The sequence below is a fragment of the Cylas formicarius genome, unplaced genomic scaffold (assembly GCF_029955315.1).
Source record: "Cylas formicarius isolate icCylForm1 unplaced genomic scaffold, icCylForm1.1 PGA_scaffold_7__23_contigs__length_41026272, whole genome shotgun sequence".
Classification (NCBI taxonomy): Eukaryota; Metazoa; Arthropoda; class Insecta; order Coleoptera; family Brentidae; genus Cylas; species Cylas formicarius.
In genome coordinates this window covers 28451814-28473122 of record NW_026844352.1, presented here as the reverse complement: position 1 = coordinate 28473122, position 21309 = coordinate 28451814, and the positions used below count along the sequence as shown (strand labels likewise).

General features: G+C 34.3%; 1 protein-coding gene across 1 annotated transcript; it reads right to left on the bottom strand.

Annotated features, from left to right (window-relative positions):
* Nucleotides 1-11730: 11730 nt before the first annotated feature.
* Nucleotides 11731-20971, bottom strand: LOC132705109 (uncharacterized). Its single transcript, XM_060675543.1, has 10 exons — nucleotides 20101-20971; nucleotides 19763-19985; nucleotides 18656-19536; nucleotides 18384-18606; nucleotides 15511-15730; nucleotides 15143-15419; nucleotides 14048-14905; nucleotides 13439-13661; nucleotides 13153-13372; nucleotides 11731-12642 (listed from the first exon to the last, which is right to left on the bottom strand). Exons 1-10 carry the CDS (start codon nucleotides 20938-20940, stop codon nucleotides 12339-12341), a joined length of 4269 nt encoding a protein of 1422 aa, XP_060531526.1. The 5' UTR covers nucleotides 20941-20971; the 3' UTR covers nucleotides 11731-12338.
* Between the last annotated feature and the right edge of the window lie 338 nt (nucleotides 20972-21309).

Sequence of the window (21309 nt, the reverse complement as noted above, 5' to 3'; positions counted from 1 at the left end):
GACTGCGGCTTTTTAGTAATAAACAATAGGCAAAGTTAATCACGGGGTCGGTTGTAGAAACACAATATTTCTGGCCATGGTATACCAGCTGCAGAGCGCGTTGTCAAGTACCGGTGCCGCATTGAATGGACGGACCTGCTGCATAGTTGCACCAGTCCATAAATTGCTTATTTATTTATTTATATTTAGAAATAGAATTCGTTATCGAATTGGGCTCCTTTTGCACCGGACTCTTAAATTAATGTAGAAAATATTTAGCCTAAAACTTCTCTTACGGAATAATCAACAGTCAACAAGATGGTTTTCGTCCCCTTCCTTCCAATATTTCGTAAATACTAATATGGGTGGGGTTTTTGTGAACCCCATCTCGTATTCCGTTGTGCTTTTCTTCTGTAGCATGTTCTGATTTCCGCTGGCTGTTTCCCTGCACATAATATTTAATTATATGTGTTTGACCTCTTAGCCTGTTTTTTAATTTTTAAATTTTGCGGGTTATTTGTACTGTATAAAATCTTTCACATTATCACAACGTAACCCGGTAATAAGTGAATCGAAGATTTTAATCATTTTTGTCATTGATATTCTGAACAATAGGTAGTTCGACAATATAATCAGTATAATTGGGTTCCTAATTAAACCAAGTATGAAATTCTAATACTGTTTCCTTAAATTTTCTGTTTCCTGAATTTCTGCTTTTAGAAAATTTAATTTTGGTCAGTTATTTTCTGAGAAATTTTGGGGTTGCCATTTAATTAAAAATAAGTGCACTGGGTTGCTAAATTTCATGTAATCTTATTTAAACGATTTAAAAGATGTAAAAAACAATTGAATTTTCAGTTTTTTTTTGGTAGACATTTAGAACGGACTTAAATATATCGGAGTCGAGAAAATTCAATAATTTCTACGCCCCATCGTATTTACTTTTAGAATTTAATCACGCCATCGTGGCCAGCGAGACAGGAAGCAACGCAGACCGTTGTATTTGGTTATGCTCAGCAGATTTTGTGGTCAGATATCCTCGAATGTACGTGCCTTCACGCTTTGAGGAGTTGAAAAATTTATCTCGTCAAGTCAAGACGGAACTGAGAAACGGCAAAAACTGATGAGGAGCACAATGGCGTGCAATGTCATTTTTTAATACTTGTGCCCTCATTTCAGTTATAATCGTCGCGGCTGTCGATTTCCTCGCCTAAAATAATTCATAGTTAAATCCTATTGGTATTTAATGGAATTAACTTTTGAAAGTGCAGACGGCAAAATTTTTGCCGAATACTATGATAACTTGCGAATAATGTGAAATGAAATATTTAAAACCTACTTTTTATATTTGAAATTCTTGCTGCAAAGCTTTTACGAGTTAAAACGATTTACAAACACATAGAATAACAGAAACGCCGATCAAATGAAATAACAACAAATAAATCGCTCCGAAATCTAACTGAAACCAAGCTATAGGTTACGTTCATACTCCGATAGACTAACCACGAAAGCTTATTAAGAAATCGGAGATAAAATTTGACATTTGGTAATGTGGTTATGTGGTTCCTCTTACTTTATGCTAAATGGTGCTCTCGGCTGTATATCGGGACGTATTAACCGTACGGCTTGCGGAAATTAAATTCCAAATGAGGCGATGAGAAAATGCTGGAAATTATTTTCAAGTGCCTAGAACGTCCTCTAGACGGGGCAACTTTGGTGTTCGCGCGCTCGAGCTATTAGCGAAAGTACCTGTTAGATATCCCCAGTAAGACTGTCCAGATAATTAATTTTTGATACTTATAGCGAGTCCCCTTTTCCCCAAAAAAAAACTTGACGTACAATGAATCTGGGTGACCATTACAGACATCAAGTCTGATTAAAATTTCAGCCTGCCGCGATATAAAAATTTTTGGTAGTAGTTATTGATCCAAAAGTCGTGTTTTATAAAAAAGCAAATTGTCAGAAGTTGGAAGCAGCAAAAATACGCTCTCGTTGAGCTTCCTTTTAAGAAAATAAACATTTTTGTGTAAAGAAAAGCGAAATAAAGCGCCATCCTTAATGGAAGCTTTCAGTTTTTTGTATCAAGTATTGACCGAGCCCTTTTTGTATAGTAATATTTCGTAGACGTTATTTTAAATAGAATGCAACTGTAATACAAATGGTAACCGCAATACAGGGTGCTCAAATTTCTAGGTTTTTCGATGGATTTTATCAACAGTATTGGATTTATTTTAGGTTTTGACTACATTTTGAAAATTCATATTCTGGTAAGAGTCAACGTATTCAATACGCAAAAACTGTAATTGGCAAAGTTTTTTGTGATGATTACACTAAAAAAAAATTGAAAGAGAATGAATTTGTGGGCTTTTTTAGATTTTAAAAAACCTTTCCCTTTCCGACATGCCAATGTTATTGAAGCACTTTTTCTTCAGTTTTCAGCAGTTTTTATGAAAGCTTTATATTTTTTTACTTAATATTTCCAGATGCTTGAAAAAAGGTATCAAGCTTATTTTAATTGAGACGCTACGCTCCACACGGATTTAACTTAATTTCCAAAAAATATATATAAATTTCATTTTGAACAATTACAAAGTTAATGAAGAAAACATTATTATAAATGTTTTGGTATTAAAATACTTCAACTAAGTCTGATATATTCCAAATCCTCTGATTTTTTTAATTTCTCCAAAAATAGGCTTCATATATCGAAGATGGGCATCCTGTACTTCGGTCGATCAAATAAAAGTATATTTGGCTTAGAAAATTGTCATTACCATACGTCCGTTCAATCTCAAAGATGCCGATCCAAGCAATTTCGAAACCCTCTTAACTTAATTACGTGTCGAAGTACACTATACACGTATGCATCTTATGGAAAGTTCTCCCTGTGCATTAAACCTTACGACCGTAACAATTTCATTCCATTGAAAATAAACAAAAAAATAATTCCCTTGAGTGGTCGGAGAGCGAAGAAGGAAAACCGTAGACGCGTAACGCGAAAACAACGAAATCTGATCCTCGGCCTTTTGTACGGAACCACCCAGCCGGAACCCCGCACAGTGAAAAACCTCTATTTGCGGTTATATTTTTTTCTTTTGTTTCCGATTTGTCTTATCGGGATTATCTGACTTAGGCTCCTGATGCGTTGGTAGAGGACCAGCCAAAAAAAATCATAAATGTCACGGATTACCCAGAGATCCAAGGTGGGCCACACTGCAGACCCTGATTCTTAGTTAATGGATTTGGTTTAATATAAAACGTAGTTTTTTAAATCTGTCGCTTTGTTCAAAATCACCAAAAATTAATGGTAAGGAACCGACAGAGGAACATCAAAGAACCAAGAATAATAACTCCAGAAATAATGTCGCCGCAGGGGGTGGAAAAAATGGGAAAAAGTCTGCAAAAACTCTGGTTAACTCATCTTCAAGTGCCTATGTCGAGGTATATTTATGGTGATTTCCCACTCAGACATTAGAGCCTGCATCTTTTTCAGCAGAAGATATCACAAAGAATAATTTATGCAAGGCTATACGGTACGGAACATTGTCGTCAATCGATAGGGTTTTTAAATAGTTTTACTTCTGGGATATCTGCCCAAAGTGTGAAAAATATCAAAGTTGTATAATATTTTAGTATTTTTGGGTTCTACTATCCAAATAAGTGTGCGTTCCAATAACGCTCTTATACTATTTACAAATCTTCTGGATTCCTCCTGCGTTGCTAATCATCCCGTTATATTCTTCAGAGCTTAACTGAAACTATCAGAATCAGTTAAACTCATCCTGCGTCGGTTGTTAATGAAACCAACTTGTTGACGTTTCGCCAATCTGACATTTTCAGAGCTTAATCGAAACTGTCAGCAAGTTTGATTCATTAGCAACTGAAGCAGGAGGAACCCTGAAGATTTGTAAGTTTCTTTGAAAAATAAGATTTTGATACCTACGTATACCTTAGTGTAATCTAATTTTAATTTCTTGAATACATAAGTATTTAAATTATGTCAGAGAAATTTACGTTATTTATAGAAAACTTTATATGATATACAGGGTGGGCAAAAACTTATTCTAATCTAATAACAACTTTAAGGGGCTATAATTTGATTAATTTAAATGGAACAATATATTTTTTTACTTACAAGGAAATATACATTTCAATTCACCCATTGAATGGTATTAGCGTGTTCTATACCTAGCCGTTCCCCTTCTTTTTTATTTTTCTTTGTTTTATTTTGCAGCAATTAATTTAGAGTTTTTTTAAGTTTACAATTTTGCTTAGAACTAGCGGCGTAAAATTCAGCAAATAATTTTCACTTAGTAGCGTAGCGCATTGCGATCGCGAATAGAAACAATAGGTCTTCGCCATTCGACCAGTGCACAATGAAATTCAAAAACAAGTCAAAATTTGAGGTAAAAATAAACGGACATAAAGCGACACTTGACCGACATTTTTGCTTTTTGTCGCGAAAAATATAGTGCCCAGGGAAAATCACCCAGTGCTGTGGAAACCCTATCGAAAGAACTGCCATTTGATCGCGATGAAGGCACGGGATAAATGGGTGAGGGAATTCCTATTGTGGTTTCGCCGATTAATAAGCTTCTATGGTATTTAGAAATGACCGATAATTTATTGGGTTATTCAATTTGTACTTTTCACAACAATGGTCTAATAAATGAATAGGTACAATTTTCATTATTATCCTAATTCGAATCAAAATACATGCAGGGCGGAATAATAGTCGAAGTTTAGTTGTTCCCATTTTTGTAAAAGACCTCTAGCTGGTGTAATGTTTATTGGATTCCCTTTGTATCAACTTTCTCTATTGTTAAATAGTTAAAAACATTAGAACGACGACGTGGTTTTGGTATCAAACAGAGTGGTCAATGGAGTCTTAAAATATCTAAGTTTACAGACCATCTAATAAAAACTAGAGGCAATAAAACATTTACCTAGATATCACTCAAAACCGTAATTCTGCGTATTCTGCCAAACCGTGAATAGTTAACGTTACGCTAACGCTATTCCCTGGCAACTTGTTGTTGTTGTTATTAAATTGGCCAATCTGTATAGGATGAGCTTTTTACAATTGAGATATAAAATATAGTTTATGGTCTATGGTCCACCCCTAAGCTTTAGTTATCTTAAGGGTTATTAAAACTTACTCTTATTTTGATTGTAGAATGTACATGTGTCATAATATACTTTTTAAAAATACCTATTTGATACTTATAACACTTTTGAGACAACATGTATAGTACGACAGTAAGTTTAAAAGGTTTTATGACTTTACACATCTTAGCAGTAAAACTTTTTGCAAGTTTTTCATTTTGGTCAACAACAATCAACAATATTTTCTTTCAAAAACAATATACTTTGTTAGATTTATTTGTTTGCCGTTATACATATTTTGCCGTTTCACCATTGTATAAAGAAATATATCAATACTGATTGTAATGTTTTAATAAATTAATTAATTTTACTTTAGCTTTAAATTTCGTTATATCCCACAGAGAGCTTAACGCTGAACTTATGCAAACTGGGGCAAAACAATATAAATATAAAAATTTGTTGATCAGGTCGACCCGGCAAAATTTCTACTTGCAGTTTTTGTGAACAAACTTGATTTCTTTAAAAATGCGTCAAACCTAATTTACTTGAACGACCTGTTAAGCAATAAACAATCATTTGGATACTATGGTTGAACTCTTTTCTCCTAATTTAAAAACAACACAATCAAGGAAACAAACAATTTTTCAAACAGGGCGCCAAAATCCGATTTAACCCCGACTATAAATGGCTGTATTAAGTTAATTCCATGTCCCAATTTCCCGCCGTGGTATCTTGGGAGTGGCTTTTCCAAGAATGGAATTTTGAAATTACATATTATAATTATATCTGCGGAAAAGGATTCCACACTTCGCTAGATTTTAGGAATGTTTATGATGCTTAGCAACGTCATAGCGTAGATTAAACCTTTATATGCGGCGTAAAAGAATTTTTGGTCACTAATTGCAAGCTATTTTTAATTTTAATAATTTTGTACCTGATATGAACATATTGCCCGTGCTGATAGCACAAGCACTTTTAGTATACTGAAATCCCGTGAAATGTTTATCAGACAACAAATAAAATGTGTGAAGATCAATAACTGTTTAAAAAGAAAATGACGCAAAATGCAGGTGAGTGTGTGAAATTTAAGGACATGCGCGGAAATGTACGAAAATGCACTATCTAATGTAATGGATAATAAAATGAGACGACTTGAAAATTGCTGCTGGATTTGACGTTTTACTAGTTTAGGGTTACTTTCTTCATGTTTTTTCTGGAAAAGACAAAAAATAGTGATAAAAGAAAATGTGAATATGTGTCAGAATCTCTTGGTTTAATATGTGGTGTTCCACAGGGTACCATTTTAGGTCCTTCTATTGTTGACAATTTATGCAACTCAGTTTCTTAAATAAATGAAACGGCAATTATATATGTGGATTTCACCCAGATTTATCACTAATTTCATTCATCTGAAATAGTCAAATATTCATTGCCCAGAATTATATTAATATTGAAATAAATAATTGGAGACAAGCGGGATTAATCTAAGTAAATCGGGGCCATTTTGTTTAGTCCAGAAAACGCAAAGCAAGACATACTTGACAAAATTTCTCTTAAATTAAATCAGGAAGATATATTAGTTAAAAATACTGCAAAATAAAAACTTTCTTTTCTTTTTCTACTTTCCCTAATTCATATCCTTTTTCCTTTTCATCAATTTTCACCCCTTTCTTCTGCAGATTCAGTCGCCGGCTTATGAGAGTTATATGTATTGTCCAATTCTCTACACGTGTTTATATTTTTACAGTCATATCAGTTATTGAAATATTATTTGTCTATTTTTTATTTTTGGGACTGCAACAGCACGTGCATAGATATGTTTTGCAGGAAGCTGCAGTCAGTATAAATTGGTGCATGCTTATCTATTATTGGGAGTTTTTTTGATAAAGTTGACTGCAGTCCACAATATTAACATTGGTTAGTTCGAATTGAATATTATTTTGAACAAGATCATCGTCACTTCAAGTATTGTAATTAAATAAAATCTACATAGTTCCACCCAAGTGAGAAAAAAGTGGGTTCGCACTTTGAATGATGCCACTTAAAATCTCGTGGTAGTAATTCATAATCTAAAAAAGCCTTGCGATTACTTCAAGTTTCTTGGTGGAGAAAAGTCAAAATAGTGTCAAATCATCATCATGTCATATCTAGATAATTAAACACAAAATAAAAGCAACTAGACAGCCAGATTTTTATGTATCGACCTCTTTTCCGCCTCAATTATATTTGTACGAAATAATCAGTTATTAAACCGGACTTAACTGCAGTCCGTCCAAGTAGTCCTTAAACTCCAAACCAATTAAAGAGCTTACAATCAGAGGTTTCTCCGTTCGTTAACTTCCAGAATCATAGCTTTTGAAAACATGCCATTTAAACTTTTTTGTTGCATTTATCTTTTAATGATTGCACTGTACTCCCCAAATAAAATAATTTTAATGTAGCAATGGATTTTAAAATGTGTATTTTGCATGTAATTTTATACCCTCGAATAAATCGTATTTTTCGAATAGATTTTGTTCAAAATGCAAACAAAAATATTTAAAATGCTGAAACGCGTACGACATTGTACATCGTTTTTGCCAACGATATGAATAAATTTGAAATTAAATAAATAACACTGAATTATTTTCGCTGTTTATTGTAGATACAATTTTCTAGCTTCGAAACTATTCTTGAAATTGGATATTGATGTATTTAACGAACCATAACGACGGAAATGGTGATATCAATGTTAATACGATATCAATCAATCAATCAATCAATGTTAAGAGGTGTGTTCAATAAGTTAGGTGACCTTTGTAATTGGGCGGGCTACATACGTTTAATATTCCATTTTTTTATTATGTTGGTACACATGCCTAACATACGCTCACAGTTTCATCCAGTTTGCAAGTTTACGATTTTTTTTTGTGAGAAAGAAGAAAGTGTTTTGTGTACTCGGCGATTGTCTGCCCCCAAAGAAAATGTAACCAAGGATTTGCATATTGCCAAAGATGAAATACAGTGCTGCAAAATACTTGAAAAGTTGACAACGGCATATGGTGAATATACTTTGAGGGGAAAAATGTTTGTAAGTGATACAAGCTGTTCCAAAATGGCCGAGAAGACGCCGATGACGAACCTCGCTCTGGACATCAATAGCTGATGAAAGCGCTGAAAAAGCGAAACAAATGGTGTTTAAAAATGGTCGAATCACTATTAGAGAAGTAGCTGAAGACGTTGGCGTCTCTATTGGCTCTTGCCATGCATTTTTTTCTGAAGTTATCGGCATGAAACGTGTAGCAGCAAAATTTCTTCCGAAACTGCGTAATTTTGAATAAAAGAATCGTCAAGACCGAAAAAAGCACGTCAACTTCCATCAAATGTCAAGGTTTTGCTTACCGTTGTCTTTGATTATCGTTCCGTAGTACATCAAGAATTCTTACCAGAAGATTGTACTGTGAAATGTAATGAGCAGTTTGCGACGAACAATACGAAGAAAACGTTCGGAATTGTGGAAACACAATTCATGGATTTTGCTCGAAAACAAAATCAGAACCGTGCATCAGCCACCATATTCACCGGATATCGTCCCTGCGACTTTTTCTTGTTCCCAAAACTCAAGAAACTCGTGGGAGAGGAAGGAGGTTTTGAACGATTGAGGAGATAAAGAAAAAATCTCTGGGAGAACTCAAGGGCTCTACCGGAAAGTGCTTTTTGAACACACCTCGTAGAATGTGATGTTTGCCGCTTCCCGTGGAACAGCGCGACATAGAGCCGTTGAAGTAGAAACTTTAAACACAGTAAATGCGACAACAATCGCATGTTCTGTATATTGCGGCGAATATTTAGCAAATCACCAAGAGATCTTCAGGACAACGCAGAATGAATTCCTCAAAATTTTTTGAAATCTACAAATTAGAGAAGCTAAATAACATATCTACCTACTTATTGTCTTACTTTTTACATCCTTTTACACCGATTGTCACATTGTCAACTCTAACAAAAATACTTTGAAGGTATGATGGCATACCATACGTCCTAGATTTAAAAACGGCGAAGGCGCCAGAATTTGACTATTTCATAAGAACCAGTAAAAAAATAATAAAAATTAAAACAGTATTGATATTTTTTCCCAGTCAACATATTCGTATCTCCTATATCTTCCTAACTTATATGTTCATAATTACTAACTCTCCGGATTCCTACAAACAATATCCATTCAGCCAGTAGCCAGGTTATTTGAATATTTCCCTTCAGTGTTCTTTTGTGTGTGAATGATAATATTTTTGCGTAATCTCATTTTGATGAACTATCTGCAGCGAGGGACTCGGTTTTTCGAATATTAAGAAGTAATATGAAATGAATCTTGTTTCTGCGGTCACAATCATCAAAGAATTCAATTTTGCCAGTGCCGAAGTGAATGTTGCAATACGGCGTTTTTGTATCTTGAGACACTTAACCATTCCAGAGAATATTATAAAATATAAAAATTGTAAAATATGTAGAGATACATATTTTAAAAGTTTTTCGTAAAAAAATATGGTTAAGTGGGAAATACCGATGGGTAGTTTAGAGCTTGCAAACGTCATATATTTGGCATTCTTTTTTATCGATGATTCCCATTAAATAATCAACAACTTTAAATTTGTATTATAGGGGCAGCAACTTTTCAAAATACTCTTGGTAATGCGAATATCGTTAGAAATATCATCTGACCTAAAATTACCTAGCAAGCTTCTAGTCCTTGCGGAATTAAAATTATGCGCATATTTATGCAAATTAGGAAAATAATTATTAAAATTTATTCATCGGTGTTAATTTTTTTTCATCTCTATCTACCTCCCGGCCTTTCTCGCACGCACGCTTTCGGTTTATTTCCGTCTTCCTGCGTATACCTTCCAATTATTGAGTTCGGAGTAGTGGAGGCAAAACGGATGCATTAATAGAATTTCGCGGTGTATCGTTATAAATGTCTCAATTAACATCGTTTATGCGAAGTAATTAAGCATACTTTTGAACATCTCTCAGCACAAATCAACTTCGAATACTTTCAAATCGGATGGTAGAGAATATCTGGCCTGTAAATATTCAGCTTTATGTATATTAAAAAAAAAGTTGCAAATAATTCTAGTTACACTGAGTAGCATTGCAGGTAAATCAAATTGATGTTAAGCAAATTACATTCATTTTTTATCGTGTAATATACTTATCGGCCCAGTCGCTAAAATATTAATCTTAAAACATTTATTGCATGCTGCTTATTAATATAAAATACATTAATAATTATTCACGCAATTTATAAATGAATTTTTCTACGCATTACTCTAAAATATCTAATTGACCTAAGACGGCAACTTCATTAAACTCTTAAAACTTCATTAGTCACGTTGAGCGTTTTTCTTACTTTAGGCACGGACTAGATTTAAAACACTGATGATATTTTAACATTCATCATACCGGATGGTTACATGTCACGCATTCGAACTGTTTTGCAAAAATGTGCTAATAAAACTAACGGTCGTAGATAAAGAATAGCATACAATACAATTATAAACTTATTTTGTAATTCATTTGTAAATTAAATTAATAAAGCATCTTTTATAAAACTTGCATAATACGCGTTTATAGAGTGAAGAATAATAATTGTAACACTACAAGAGAGGACTAAAATCTACATCTACGTCTACATTGAAAAAATCGTTTTTCAGAAATTTATTTCCCTGCTTACTAGTTCAAGTGCAACGGAGAAAATATAAATAAAATTATCCAAATTTGGGAAATTTTAGTACTTTTGTTACAAAACTTTCGAAGTGCACAAAATTACCCAGTAGTTGAAATTATTATTACATTTTGATACCCTCAATTAAGTTTTAGAACAGTGCTACTCACTTCAACTATTAGAAAATTTTGAAAAAACCGAGTGACTAGTGGCTATTTAAGAAACTGACATTTACTCTTGGCGCTAGTTTGCTTAATATATTTTTTTTAATCTTCACTACCGCCTGTGTTCCTCAATGCACCTGCTGCAACATCTAGTGTTAAGAATGTGAGGGGTAAAAAAGTCGCATACTTTGAGGTACAAGTAGCAGTTTTCGGTGACCTTTAAAATCTCCCTCCGCTGATGGAATTGAAGAAATCTTGTTTCGTAAAAATGAAGCCACTGTGCCTTCGTTTTGCGGTTTCTTCGAGAACATGGCCATGTGCATGCGCTTTACCACGAGTGGTTAGTTCTCATGGTTAGGCGATTATACTTACTCATCTTTTCTTTTCTATTACGCAGGGGGCGGATTACAAAAGAGGGTCCTATTCAATTGCGATAGTTTCCCTCCGAAAGAGATGTGATGATGCATTAGCGTTGCCTCTTAAAACTGATGAATTGCATCTACTATGGTGGCGTCGTGGACAGAAAATATTTTAAGTGATTTGTGGGAAATGCGTAAATCGGGGTACATAAATTACCATAGCATCAAAACAGCCGAATTCATTAATAAAAAGTAACTACTTACTGGCGTCATACTGAATTGAATCATAACATGGAACTGATGGTGGCCTATATAAAACAAAATTTTAGGAGACAGAATTTTATTTCTTTCGGTAATTCTGATATCATACGGGTTTTTAATGAAACCCTCTTTACTGATATTTTATGATTTTATTGGAACATTCATATGGCAGTCGAGTTTGTGGAAAACAGCGAGAAATCTAAAATTTCAATAGTTATTTTTACAACGGCGTCCGACATTTTTCAATGTTTTCAGTCTCAGCGCGAAATTTGTTCGTGCCCACGTTGTTTACAATATTTTTTCTACAGCTGTATTGAAAAATACGCTTAGAATGAGTTTCTGTTTGTTAAACATACCGACACACATTATTATCCATTAAAATACCGCAAACAATATTTGTTACAATGATAACCATTAAAAATTATCACCATTATTTGACAGCTGCAGAAAAAATATATTTGACCGTATATTACTATTGCATTAATTCCGATTTATTTGGCTTGACAGCCGAAAATTCGTATCCTTTGTGATTGTGCTTAAGGACTATTCATAAATCAGCGATGGGGATGTTCCAATCACCCTGTTTTTCCTCGGGTCGCGAATGTTTGTCACGCTTAAGTGATTTCCATCCAGGGGCGTCGATAAAATGAATATTTCGATAAACTAATAAAAATAAATATCGCTATGCTGATGAATAAAGTAAGTAACAAATTTATTTAAATAAACTACCAGTAACCAACTGCAAATTCCTAATTACCAACATATGTTTCATTCGTTCTTTATGTTTTTCTCGGTATTCTTTGATGACAGTTTACAGATTCTTCTAATAAATTTGATAATGAAACGTATAGAATGGTAGACAATTCCTACAGCTAATACCACTACAGCAATGATATAGCCGATTATATCTAGCATCAGATATTTCCAGACAGGGATATCCACTGCGTAATTTCTTAGATGTTTTGCTCCTTTGTGACGTATCACGTACTCTATCCACCACACTGCTTTTGAGATACCATCAGAATGTTGATCGTTCATCAGCACATCAAGTTTTTTAGCATTCTCGGCGTAACTGAAATAGATTATAAAAATTACATTATTGATTTTGCTTTATTGAGCTGATGTAGAAGCAAATAAGGGATGGATTCGTGTACCTAGATTTGTAGTTTCTTTTACTTTTACCGCAAAGCAAATTTTCACGAAACACATTTTTACTTGAGAGAGAATTAAAAGTGTCTCAAAATTCAATAACAATATCAATATGTGTTTATAATTTTGTTGATTTTTTTTTAAATAGTTGGTTGTCTAATAAAATTTATTTTGTTTTGTCTGTCTCAAAAATATTTTTTTATTATATTCAGCTTAGAACGGCGGAACTATATGTATTCAAATGTTTTCTAAGGCCCACAAAACGTGAAAGATTTCTGTATGTTATTTAGAAATATTTCATAGTGAAATTAGATTTTATTTTTACAATTCCGTTCTCCATATCCTCAACCGTTGTTGAAACGAGCAGAAAACCTAATTCAAATTTTCACCGATTTTGTTTTATTTGTATTTATAATGTATTGCTATTAGCTACCTGGGATCTCCCATTATTTTCTCGATAGTGTATATAAGTTTTGCGGCTGTCAATTCTTCCAGATCCAACATTTTTCCCATTCCATACTTGACGCAAGTGTCCACATTCGTTGTCTGATCTGAATGCGATGGTATTCCGATTATGGCTTTATGAGCTGCTATGACTTCCTCAGTGGACTGAAGACCACCTTGATATATAAAAAGCTTGACATTTGGATGAGCTAAAAATAATTGATTATGTATCCCTCCTTCATTCCAAAAGTATATGAATACAGCAAAGATCGCACCTAGAATGGCAGTTTGCGGCAACCATTTTCGAATATACACGTTCGATGGTTTGTCATGCATAACGTCGTCTTCCCATTTCCAGACGATTTTATAAGGGAGATTTTTGAAGGCATCTTTTATTTCTTGTAAAATTTCAGCCGGTAATAGGTTGCTTTTCCTTGACGTACCCAAACTGAAATAAATCACTCCGTTTTTCGAAGAATCTAAAAAACTCTGCAGTTCCTAGAACGAAATTTTACAGAGCTTTAAATCCGTAATTATGCTCAAAAACAGATTGGAAGTTTTAAACGATCGCCATATAATTATGCTACAACAGAACTATTGTTGAAGCAGTGTTTGAATTTCTTAAAGAGCCCAGAAGAACACTTCAGAAAAAAAAAAACAGGAAAAATAAATTTAGTTTTGGAGTTCCCAAAAATGTGGTTAAAGACGGCTTTTGTCATATACATCTTTAATAACTTCAAAAAAGTTTTGCGATAATCACCCTACATGGCGTATTTTATAACCAACCAAGATTGTCGTTTGGCCTCGTTCCGACTTATCAGCTAAATAGATAAGGAAATGTTGACATGACTTAATTGTGTAATAAAATAAACACTCGCGTCTACCTTATCCAAAGTTTGATTCTGTTTTGGGTACTTTATGCCTCCCATCTCCACAATATTGGGATAAAGAGGCATTGGTCTGTGAAACACTGAATTCCTATTCAATAGCAGCAAGCTGACATTCTTCTCAATATCTCCTAGGTAAGGTAAATCTTGTCCTAAATATTTCTTAACAATCTTGTCGTTCGTAGGTAGTATCCATAAATGATAGTATAATCGCACATAGAGCGAATAAAGACTAGACATTAGCCTTTCCCTCAACGTCATGTCCCTTGTTAAAGGCAAATTCATGTCGGGTGCTATAATGGGATGGGAAGGATTGCCCAGAGCATCTAGGGCAACCACAGGTGCACCTAAGGAACTTATCCCAATCAGTGGACATGTGTAATGCGCTCCTAAACCAGCAAGAGTTGGAAACAACCACTCCACAATCACAACATCAAACTTGAGATTTTGTTGCAATAATCTTTGTGTTTCATTATGGCTTAAAACAATGTCAAAGAGCTTAGTCCAAATCTGAATCATAACGAGGTCTTTGGAAAACGCTTGGAAAAAGCTTGGCTTTTTAGTCATGTATGCCATATCATTCGATGAAACCGTTTTCTTTAGTTCGTATAAACTGCTCAGGTCATATTCGCTGAGGTTAACTAGCGATTTATCTTTGAGTGGGTTTGGAGTTATGACGTGAACTTCGTGACCTTTTAAAGACAGAGCTCGCCACACCTGTTGGAATGGCTTTTGGTGACTGGGTGCAGCCATTCCTGTAGCGAAGAGGATCCTGGCCGTTTGACCATATCCGAAGCAGCAGCAAAACCCGATGAGAGACACGGCACTTAATTTCATTATCATGGATTTGTGACTAAGGCGGATTTTTGTATGGCGGATTCATCATACGAAATTCGAGTGGTTTGGCAGAGGGAATTTTATTGATTATTTTTGAGTACGAGATAAGATTAATCTCTCAGAAAAAACTTTTTTATGGATGGTGGTCGATGTGTTATAATAATGTGTTAATTTTGTAGAAACATTTTAACACGTTTAAAATTCGTTATAACTCTACAAAATTACAAAACGCTTAAACTTACAAAATTAATTTTATTGGTTTTTCTTTTTCGCATTTCTGCAGCGACGCCTCCTAAATATTACTACAAAACTTTTGTATATGATATAAGTAATAAAATAAACAATAGCAAAAACAAACGCGATGACGTCTAACATAAGATACTCCCACCACGGCATGTCTACCGCAGGGCTCCTCAAATGCTTAGCACCCTTGTGCCGTATCACGTACTCTATCCACCATATCGCTTTCTGTAAACCTTCCATTGGTTGATCATTAATTAGGAGATCCATTTTCTTAACATTTTCGGTATAGCTGCAAAATAATGCACAACCAGTTTGGAATATATAGATATAGATATTAAAGATCAAAGAACATTTGGAAAAATCCTCTCCCCTTTTCTCACCTTGGATCATTAATAACCTCTACGATAAACTCCTTGAGTCTTTCAGTTGTTAAGTCTTTGAGATCCAGCATCTTTCCCATTCCATACCTGACGCACGTGTCCACGTTGCTGGTTTGGTCAGAATGAAATGGGATTCCAATTATGGGTTTGTGAGCTGCGATAGTTTCTTCTGTCGACTGAAGACCGCCTTGAGTAATAAACAATTTTACATTTGGATGTTCTGAAACAATATAAAACAATAACAATATATAATTTTGCTGCTGTCGAAAAATACCTCGATTATTAAGTAATATTATTATTATTATTATTGTTATTATTATTATGTCAATATTACAATTACCGTTTTAATAATTAAAATTTAATTTGCCAATCAATTAGGAATAAGCATATCAGCCTAAACTGGGAGTGTTTTCTAGAATACAATTTTTGACACTCCAGAAAATATCTCAAGTTTTTTTTTAATTTTCCTTGCACATGTAGGGAAGCTGATTATAAAATTTTGACCCTAAGTAAATTATTGTTTGCTCTATTACTTTTCGGGACGATAACATTTCTATAAATATTAGCTCTAGTTTCATCACCATGGTTGATTAGTGTCGCTGCTTAGAGGTTGACGATGAACACTGTACCCACATTAGAATGTCGTAACATAGAAGCTGTGGAACTAATGCGTTATCAGCAAGTGTAACAGTTTTCCAAGAAAGAGAGTCTAGGAACATATAAAATTTATGCAATAAGGATCTAATTTTTTTTAAGTACGACATGATTATTCCATTTAAGGTTTACCATTAGTTTTCTTAATTGGTTCTACTAAAATATCATATATATTTCCGAAAAGTTAGGACGATTTTTTCCTGTTATAGAAAAGGCTGTTTATTATATTAAGGGCTAGTTTAAAAGTGTCCAAAAACATTTTTAGTATTTTTAATCCCTTTTCCATTTTCACCTTCACACGTTTCCAAGAAGAATCGTCAAAAACAATCAATTTGTCGTCCGCATTGGGAACAACCCTTCCTCCCACGTCTAACTTTTCTAAAAAATTTACATATACATTAAATAATCAAGGCCTTAGCCCAGTTTTTTGCGGTATACCCATCTTGTCAAAGATTTGGTCACTCAAAAGATTTCCTTTTGTTGTAAATTGAAACCTATCGGTTAGAAAATTTCTAAACAAATCGCCAGCAATGCTACTGATTCCACACTTTTTAAGAATATCAACTAATTGTGCAAGATGGTTAATAATTTTGTTAGTGAGCTTCACAATTGCATCATTAGGACTCATCCCTTAGTGAAACCAAACTGATGACTGATGGATCATCAGTTCTGAGAAAATCAAAGAGACACTCATGAGGACATTTTTCAAATATTTTGCTTAAATTTGATATTACACCAATTGCACTTTAATTTCCGGAATACAATCTTCATCCTGCTTTATATATGAGTGATACTATAAACGTTTTAAACTGATAAGGTAAATTACCAGACTCAAATATAAGATATATAGGATCAACAATACGTAAGTGCAAAAATTTTTGAAGAAATTTCATCGTTTCCTAGAGCACAATTGCTTTTTAAATTATCTATGTATTCCATTATGTCATTTACCCTGACCGGAGTTAAAAACATTGATCGTACACTTTTTTGTATTATTAGTACAAGAGATCGGCAACTCTATTTTAGCAGCCATTTTATATCCTATGTTGATAAAAATAATTCAAGATATTAGTGCTTCTTTTTTACCAGTCATCTTTTTTACCATTCATCATTAAGTCGGCTTTTATTTGAATTTGTAGCTTCAATAGTTAGTTCATAAACTTTCCTAATATTTTTATTTTCATGTACTTTTTGCAGACAAAAATAATATTTAACATTCACTATAACATTATTTAGCCAATTTCGATAAGTTTTATATTCAGTAAGTAATGCAGGGGTGGGGTTTTTATTAGTTTTTTTTTCATTTTATCTCTAGTTTTTATAGAAGTAACTATTCCATTTGTAATCCATGGTTTTATCCTAAGGTAGTTCATGTTAGAAGCTACTATCTCCTGTGATTTACTTACAATCTTAGTTAACATATTAACGAGAAGATCATCTGCCATTTCAGGGTCATGGATATCTAAAATATTATTGTAGTTCAAATCATCCGTTAACCTACCAAGTTTGTCATCGCTAACTCTTTTTTGGTCCAACAGTTTTGTGAGCTGCAAAAAATACTTTCATCTGCACCATCTGTCTTACAAGAAATTTATAAGGATTGGTTGATTCATGATCAACAATTGCAGCTTGCACCTTAAATGGGACATTAACTTTGGTTTTTAAGAATACATGATCTAAACATGTTACCAACTAACCAAAACTAACTGCGGTCTAGTGACGTCCTGATACAGAGAAGGAAAACCACGTGTTACTATCATATAATAATATTCACAGACAGTACCACCCGTATTACTCAATAAATCTGGATTAATAACTCCAAAAAAAAATTCCATGTCTCCAGCTGGTTTATTAGTAAAACATAAGTCCAAATTAATTAGAAAGTTCATACATAGAATTGGAGTTTGGAGATCGATAACATATGTGTAGGCTTAAGTCACCAAGTCTGAAGAAAAAACAAAAACATCCATTCTTTAACTTCTTATTTAGGATTTCGTAATTAACTTAGTCTCTATCGTAACATTTTGATCAGCGATATTAATGATAACAAAAAATTTCAATTTTCATAAGGGGCAAGAAATATTCTAATACAATAAACAACAATATTTAAAAATAAGCAAATCAAGACATGCTTTATCTAATTTCGGCTGTGTATTATTATTTACATAATAAATGACTTTTTGTTTTTACATTGCGATCCGTCGGATCTATCAAATTACCTAAAATAGATTCTTGAGGGAACCACTGACGTATCGCAACGTTCGTTGGTTTATTTTCCATTGATTCCGCTTCCCATTTCCATAAAAAATCGTATGGCAAACTGACCAACGCGTTCTGTATAATCCTTATAATTTTTGGGTCTAACATAATCCCCTTCATCGCTGATCCTAGACTGAAGTAAATTACCCCATTTTTTGATTCATCTAGATAGTGTTTCAAGCTCTAAAATGCCAAAGTGGCCATTTTTTCTTTCTGCAATTTTATAACTTACTGGTTCAAGGTCAAGGTGGACTTTTTCCGGCCTAAGTACTCCGTAATTGATAACGGCAGGCACATTAGGCGTCAGTCTATGAAATATGTTATTTCTATTGACGAGCAACACGGCAATGTTTTTTTCCAATTCTCCCAGGTACGGCACTTGATCACCGAAGTGGTCTTTTAGATAACTGTCCTCACGTGGCAAAACTACGAAGTGATGGTACAGTCGTCCATAGATGGCCCATATTCCACTCCACAAGCGATCGAAGAACGTCAAATCAGTTTGGAGGGGCAGATCTTGATCTGGAGCCAACAACGGATGGGATGGATTACCTACCGTGTCGAATCCTGGCACCCTAACGCCATCCGAACTAATTCCGATTACTGTACAATTTAAATGGTGCCCAATAAAACTCAAAGTTGGACAAAACCATTCTATAATACAAACATCGAATTTTGTATCAGGTGTCAATCTTTTAAATTCCTTGTGGGTGAAGACGTGTCGGGATAGAAACGTGCATATCTCGTCGAATATGCGTTCCCTCCTAAACATGCTTATAAACGTGGGTTTTTCCAAAAATTTTTGAAATTTATCGCACGATGTAATCGTAGGGCAAGCCGGGTAAATATCGCTCAAATCGTACTGAGTCAGAGTACCGAAAGGGTTTTCTTTCAGTGGATTCGGCGACAACACGTGCGTGTCATGGCCTCTGCGGGCAAGTTCCTTCCATACCTGTTGATACACTTTCTGGTGACTCTGCACGGGAGCATTTGCCACGAACAGGATTCTAGCACAACGCACATCACTTAGCAGCATGCCAAACAACACAACCACTGTGGAGAGCCGCATCTTTGTCACCACACTACAGACTGATTTAATATTGTATAGCCGTCATATTTAATCTGATTTCGCAGTATTTCCCCATGTTTTTCTTTACATAAATTTCAATAGATTAAAAATATTAACTTAGCGAATCCCGTTTAATATATGTTGACTTATGGTTAGTTTGTTAAACTGGTTCTTACTTAAATCGTTGTAACAGAAAAGAATTTCTATAACCTGTGTTGATATTTTCTCAATTATTGATTTTGCTTTACTTAAAATTAACATGTGGTTTACCTAAGACAGCTTCCTGAGGTAACCATGGACTTATAAAAACGTTGTCGGGTTTGTTATCCATAACAGGCGTTTCCCATTTCCACAGAAAATGGTATGGTAAATCCGCAAAAGCCTTTTGAATCACTTTGACTGTTTCGTGGTGCAACATGGTCCCCTGCACGGACGACCCTAAGCTGAAGTATACCACTCCGCTCATGGAATTATTCAAAAAATTTTGTAGTTTCTAAAAGATCACGATTTTGTTGGCTTTCTTGCTATCCTCACTTAAATTAGTAAAAAAACATTTAATTTTCCATTACGGATCAAACAGTATATTGTTAGGTTTGTTGGATTCTTACCGGATCAACAATCGCCGCACCTTTTTCTGGTTTGATAAATCCATATTCTACAACAGCAGGCAGGTTAGATGATAATCTGTGCAATATAGGATTCCTATTGACCAGCAGTAAGCTAATGTTTTTCTCTAAGTCACCTAAATAGGGTAAATCTTGTCCCAGGTATTTTCTCATGATCTTATCTTGTGCTGGTAGTGTCACAAACGCATGATAGAAACGAACGTATATGGTCCACAATCCAGAATATAGGCGCTCAAAGAACGACATTGATCTTGGCAGAGGAAGATCTTGATCCGGGGCCAGCACTGGGTGAGAAGGGTTGCCAACCGCATCAAATCCAGGCAATCTAACTCCATCCGAACTAATGCCAACTAATGGACACTTAAAAAGATGTGCCATCACACTGTTAGTTAAAACAAACCACTCTATAATGCACAAATCAAATTCTTTATTATTGGCCAGCATCCTTTCGAATTCCTTATGAGAGAAAATATGTTTCGCAATTGCCGACCACATATTTTGGAATATCGTCTCTCTCTGAAACATGCTGATAAACGTCGGCTTTTCCAAAAATTTTTGTAAATCCTCGCAGGTCACCAAGTTTGGACATGGGTTATACATATCGCTGACGTCATATTCCACAACATTGAGTAGAGATCTGTTTTTTAACGGATTGGGCGTAATTACATGAATATCGTGTCCTCGGTAAGACAATTCTTTCCACACTTTTTGGTACACTTTTTGATGGCTGATGGCCGGAACCGGAGCTAAAAATAAAATTTTAGCACTATACACATTATATGCAAATGCGACGACAATATTCATAAGTATAATATATTTCATTGCTAAATTAATGTTTCGTCTAATATCCGCGGCTTGATAGTGAAGACTGTTGTCGCTTACCCGGGTCATTTTATTTAATGTTAGCTTATACACAGAGTATCAAACACGTGGGTGTATTAAGATATCGTACACTAAACGATGTTCAAACAGAGTCCGACAAGTATAAAATAAAACCATATCGTATCTAACGTGCCACAGTTTAAAAAATTGTTGCCAGTGACCTAAGTTTAATGCATATTATCAAGTTGACGGAAACCATTTCCATTGATTCGCGATATTAACATGACAAATAATTCTCTCGCCTATTTAAATACTACAAGTTAACTACTTTGTCAGTTCTATATTTAAAAATTAACAATACTTCCAGGT